Genomic DNA, 4421 nt, shown 5'->3' on the forward strand with positions numbered 1-4421 from the left:
GCTCAATTCAAAGATCAAAAACTAGGGTTTGCAGAGAAGATAATGGACGAGATGGAATTGAATGGTGATGTTTCTAGGGTTTGATTCGAAATGGGTTTTAGTAATTGTTGTTGTGATTTCGAATTGGTTGGGTTTGTTGATGGGTTACCATGGATATGGTGGCTTGATTGTGGTATGGAATGTAATGGTTAATGTTGAAATTTTCTTGATCTCATCCCTTTGTTATTCGTCATCGTCCGGTGATCTGTTCGTTAACTTCTATCGGAAAAAAGATAATAAAGATGGAGTGAAGCTATGAAAGTTTATATCCTTCGTGCCCGTCTTCCTATTGCTCTTTGTTCTCGATCTTATCAAAGGTACTTTTTATGATCAAACTAAAAGCCTATTCCCTTCTGCCTTCTCTTTTTCTTGCATCTTTGAGCATTTTAAGTAGCCTTATTATAACAACCTTGTTGCGGGTAACAAGACCCAAGCATCCGCAATATTGCACCACTATGCATATACTTGATTGTTTTTCTCATTCTGATACCCTTGTTCTTAATTTTACAGCTGCATTGGTCTGTTCTATTGTTGCGAGCATTGTCTTTGCAGCCAATTCAGCCGTGATCATTGGAGTTTGGCCTGCACATTCCATATGGACTTACTACTGTGTGATAAAGTATGAATCTTGCTTCCTCTCTATTTTTTTGCCTCCCTTTTAGCTAAAATACCCTACTTGCAATTAAGCTCCAAATGATCATATAATTCCCAATTGTAGGAATGTAGGTAATTGACTATGATATTTTTTTATTCAGTGAATCTGGTAATTAAATTCAGGTATCCTACTTCACTTGCATCAACCAATTGCCATGTATTCGTGTGGTTTTGCTCTCCCTTGGATAAACTTGACGAGTGGCTGATTCAGTTAGGTGTCTATTCTGGCTGATTAACATCTTCAGTGCAATAGGATGTGCCCATATTTTATTATTTAGAACTGTTCTTTTTCCCACCTAGAGAACTTCCTGTAAATGATTGTTGCCCATTGTAAGCTACGGATTTATTGGCCATACTGGTGTTGGTGTTTGGTCATAATGGTTGAACAATCTGTTATGCAACTATAAAAACGGTTGCATAACCTGTTATGCATCTACAAAATTTGTTGCATAACTTGTTATGCAGTCTCGAAAATGGTTGTATAACACGTTATGCAACATTATTTTTGTTAGTATTGAAACCAACAAAAGAAAAGACTGCATAACTTGTCATGTACCTACAATAATAGCTGCATAGCTTGTTATGCAGTCCAGAGAATGGTGGCACAACACATTATACAACTACTTTTTTGTTAGTATTGAAATCAACAAAAAAAAAGCTGGATAACTTGTCATGCATCTACAATAATATATGCATAACATGTTATGCAGTCGAGAAAACGAATGCATAAAGGATTATACAACCATATTTTTTGTAAGCACCGAATTAAAAAAATTGATGCATAATCTTTTATGCGTCGAAGGAATGGATGCATAACATGTTATGCATAAATTAATTGATGCATGAACCAAAATATGGTTGCATAACGTCTTATGCATCTTTTGTTGTGTCTGCATAATGTGTTATGTATCGTTTTTGTTATGCAGTCGAAAAAATGGTTGTATAATTCGTTATAGATGCATAATGTTATGCAGTCGAGAAAATGGTTGTATAATTCCTGCCCAGCGAAAAGCAAACCATTCATTAGCAAAGAGAAGATGGCTGAAGAAGGGGCCATTTTAGAAATTTTAGCAGTGTGTGGGGATGATCTGATTCATAATCTTACTTATTCCACCAAATGTCCACGTGGCGCTTTCACTTTAATCCAACTCATTGAAGATTCTGCCAAGTCATTAGTGAAAATGAAGATGCGCAATATTGAGAAGGGATAGAGTAGAACTTTTTGTAATAAATGTATTTCCCGCCGAACTTAATGAGATTCAAAAGTTTCTGTACTTTATCTTATTTCTTGACTATCCCACCATGACCACCACCAGGTCCACCACAGTAATCAGAGCAGACCCTCAACCGCTTCTGTTTTGAAGTTATGATAATATCCAATTTTGACCATCTTCTAGTTCAGTTGACTCACTCAAATCTAACAATTGATTTTGTTTGGATTTGTTGTCTCAAAATTAGAGCATCTTTTATGAGTGAGTGGACACAAAGATCCCTTTCTTGAATCATCACAGAGACACAGACTCAACATGGTTTTTGATTAGATCCTTATCAATTTCTGGATCAATTCAATCATATCCATTGATTGCTGTCACCTGTTTTTTTGACCTAACTAGGTTGTTTTGTGACTAGTCTTCTGACCTAGCTATGAGTCTACTTCCATTAACCCAATATTTTTAATCATCATTCATTAGATTCATTGTTTGTAGTTTGTACTTCAAAAATCAATACAAGATAGAGATAGAGAGGAATCAAAGTTGATAGCATTTTCATAAGAGTTTTTTCTCAGCTGCAAACATTTTATACATAGAACAAACAGTCAAGAAAACACTGAGACACCCCTAGCTAAAGAGAGTTAACTAGACCACCATAAACAAAAGAGAAAATCAAGAAAATGAACAAACTTCTTGAAGTTCAAAATGAAAGCCAAAAAAAAAAAACACACAAAAAGAACCCAGAACAAAGCACCATTTACCACCACCACCCTAAAATATTGTCATCCTAAAATTAGCAGCTTTAAACAATGTTTACCCCCCATTTCTCCTTAACAACAAAAAAGAAAATTAATCCCAAAATCTATCTCACTCCCCCAATCTACAAAAAAGCTAACTTTTACTTCATCAAAAAATTCTTCTTCTTTTTTCTTGCTCATTATGCTTCTGAATCTTGAAAACTGAAACCCCCATCACTATGTACCATTTCCTGCATTAAGTATAACATTACCAATAATTAAATTTAATCCAATATGTGCCAAATCTATATCTAATCAAAGCAAGAAAAAGAACAAATCAAAAATATAAATAAAAATTAGCAGCATTACTGACCTGTTGAGTTTTGTTAGCTTGCACTTCTTCATTACCCATCTTTGAAGATGGTTTTTTGGAGGACACATTGTTATTGTTCCTGTTTCTTTTCAGACCTAAAAGCTCTTTCCACCTGATTGGACTCTTAGGTGGTCTTGATGATGATGATGATGGAGTACTACCTGTGCTCTGATCATTGAGAAGTTCATCCCTCAAAGTTATCTTCTTGGTGTTGTTGTTTGAAGTATCCTTGAACGGTAACAATTTTCCTTTAGAAAAAAGCTCATCAGCAGGTGCAGCCATCATAGTATAGTTATCAGTAATAGAAAACTCGAAATCTGAAGAAGCTGGTGGTGATTGATAGTAATCTCTCCTTTGAGTAGTATTATTCATTCTCTGGGTATCAACAAAATCTAGTGAAAATGAAATTCTTGGACTCATTTGTGATGAACAGTAGCTGTTTTGATGTTGCTGTTGTTGTTCTGTATTGTTATACATGTCTAAACATGCCATGGCACAACACTTAACACTCTCTCTTTTCACCAAAAACCCTAAACAATCTTCTCTCTCTCTCACTCACTCACTCACTCACTCTCCTTATCTCTCTAACTTGTAGTGCTAAATCAAGTAGGGGTGTGGGTGGTATTTATATATGTAAAAGAAGATGGTGTTTTGTAATGTTTTTTCAGTTTTTTGTCTTATTGTTAATGAATTATCTAAAGATATACACTTAAAAGTACACTGTGTATATGTATGAGACCTTCAATGCTGGCTGATATCTAGCCAGATCTGTCCTCTCTATTTCTCTGCAACTCTCTCGTCAATCAATAATATTATATGTGTGGGTGTGAAACTTCCAACATGTACATTTTAAATGTTTGCTGTTTAGAACTTTTGAAACTTGGAAAACTGATCATCATCATTATCAAGCATTGGATAGAGAGGGGGGAGGGGGGGGGGGGGGGGGGGGGTCAAGATAAGATAAGAAAATTTTCAGTAGTACTACTAGCTTTGAGAATTACTAGTAAGCAGGGTTTCAGACTTTGAGTAGTTAATTAATTACTCATGGTTTTCCATTTGTATTTAACTGTATACTAGTTGTACATTTGTACCATCTCTACTGCGAAACTAATCGAGAGAAAAAAAGTCTTATTGCAAAGATTATTACGTGCACATGTATACATTTTGTTTTGGCTGATAATTTTTTTTTTCTTTTTTGTTATCCGTCCAGAGATTAGCATGCAACTGCAAATTTTATAACTTGCAGCTCATCGTTTTGATCTTAATGTATATATTAATGATAATGGAATGATATTTTAAACTTGAAAACATTTGTTGGTGAGGTGGTGAGAGTGGGGACTGTCGGACTGATATTCAGCAGAGAGCAACTGATATATAGAGAAAGAAGCAGGGGCAAGAAAAGGGGTA

General features: G+C 35.2%; 1 protein-coding gene across 1 annotated transcript; it reads right to left on the reverse strand.

Moving 5' to 3' along the window:
* Positions 1-2649: 2649 nt before the first annotated feature.
* On the reverse strand, positions 2650-3594 carry LOC113332123. The gene is made up of 2 exons (XM_026578801.1): positions 3015-3594; positions 2650-2892 (listed from the first exon to the last, which is right to left on the reverse strand). Exons 1-2 carry the CDS (start codon positions 3504-3506, stop codon positions 2842-2844), a joined length of 543 nt encoding a protein of 180 aa, XP_026434586.1. The 5' UTR covers positions 3507-3594; the 3' UTR covers positions 2650-2841.
* Between the last annotated feature and the right edge of the window lie 827 nt (positions 3595-4421).

This window comes from Papaver somniferum, chromosome 1 (assembly GCF_003573695.1).
Source record: "Papaver somniferum cultivar HN1 chromosome 1, ASM357369v1, whole genome shotgun sequence".
Classification (NCBI taxonomy): domain Eukaryota; kingdom Viridiplantae; phylum Streptophyta; class Magnoliopsida; order Ranunculales; family Papaveraceae; genus Papaver; species Papaver somniferum.

Excerpts from the sequence above, each read along its gene's own strand:
- LOC113332123 (XM_026578801.1), bottom strand. The coding sequence starts at position 3,506 with ATGGCATGTTTAGACATGTATAACAATACAGAACAACAACAGCAACAT. Across the intron at positions 2,893-3,014 it reads AAGCTAACAAAACTCAACAG|GAAATGGTACATAGTGATGG; the intron begins GTCAGTAATGCT and ends TACTTAATGCAG.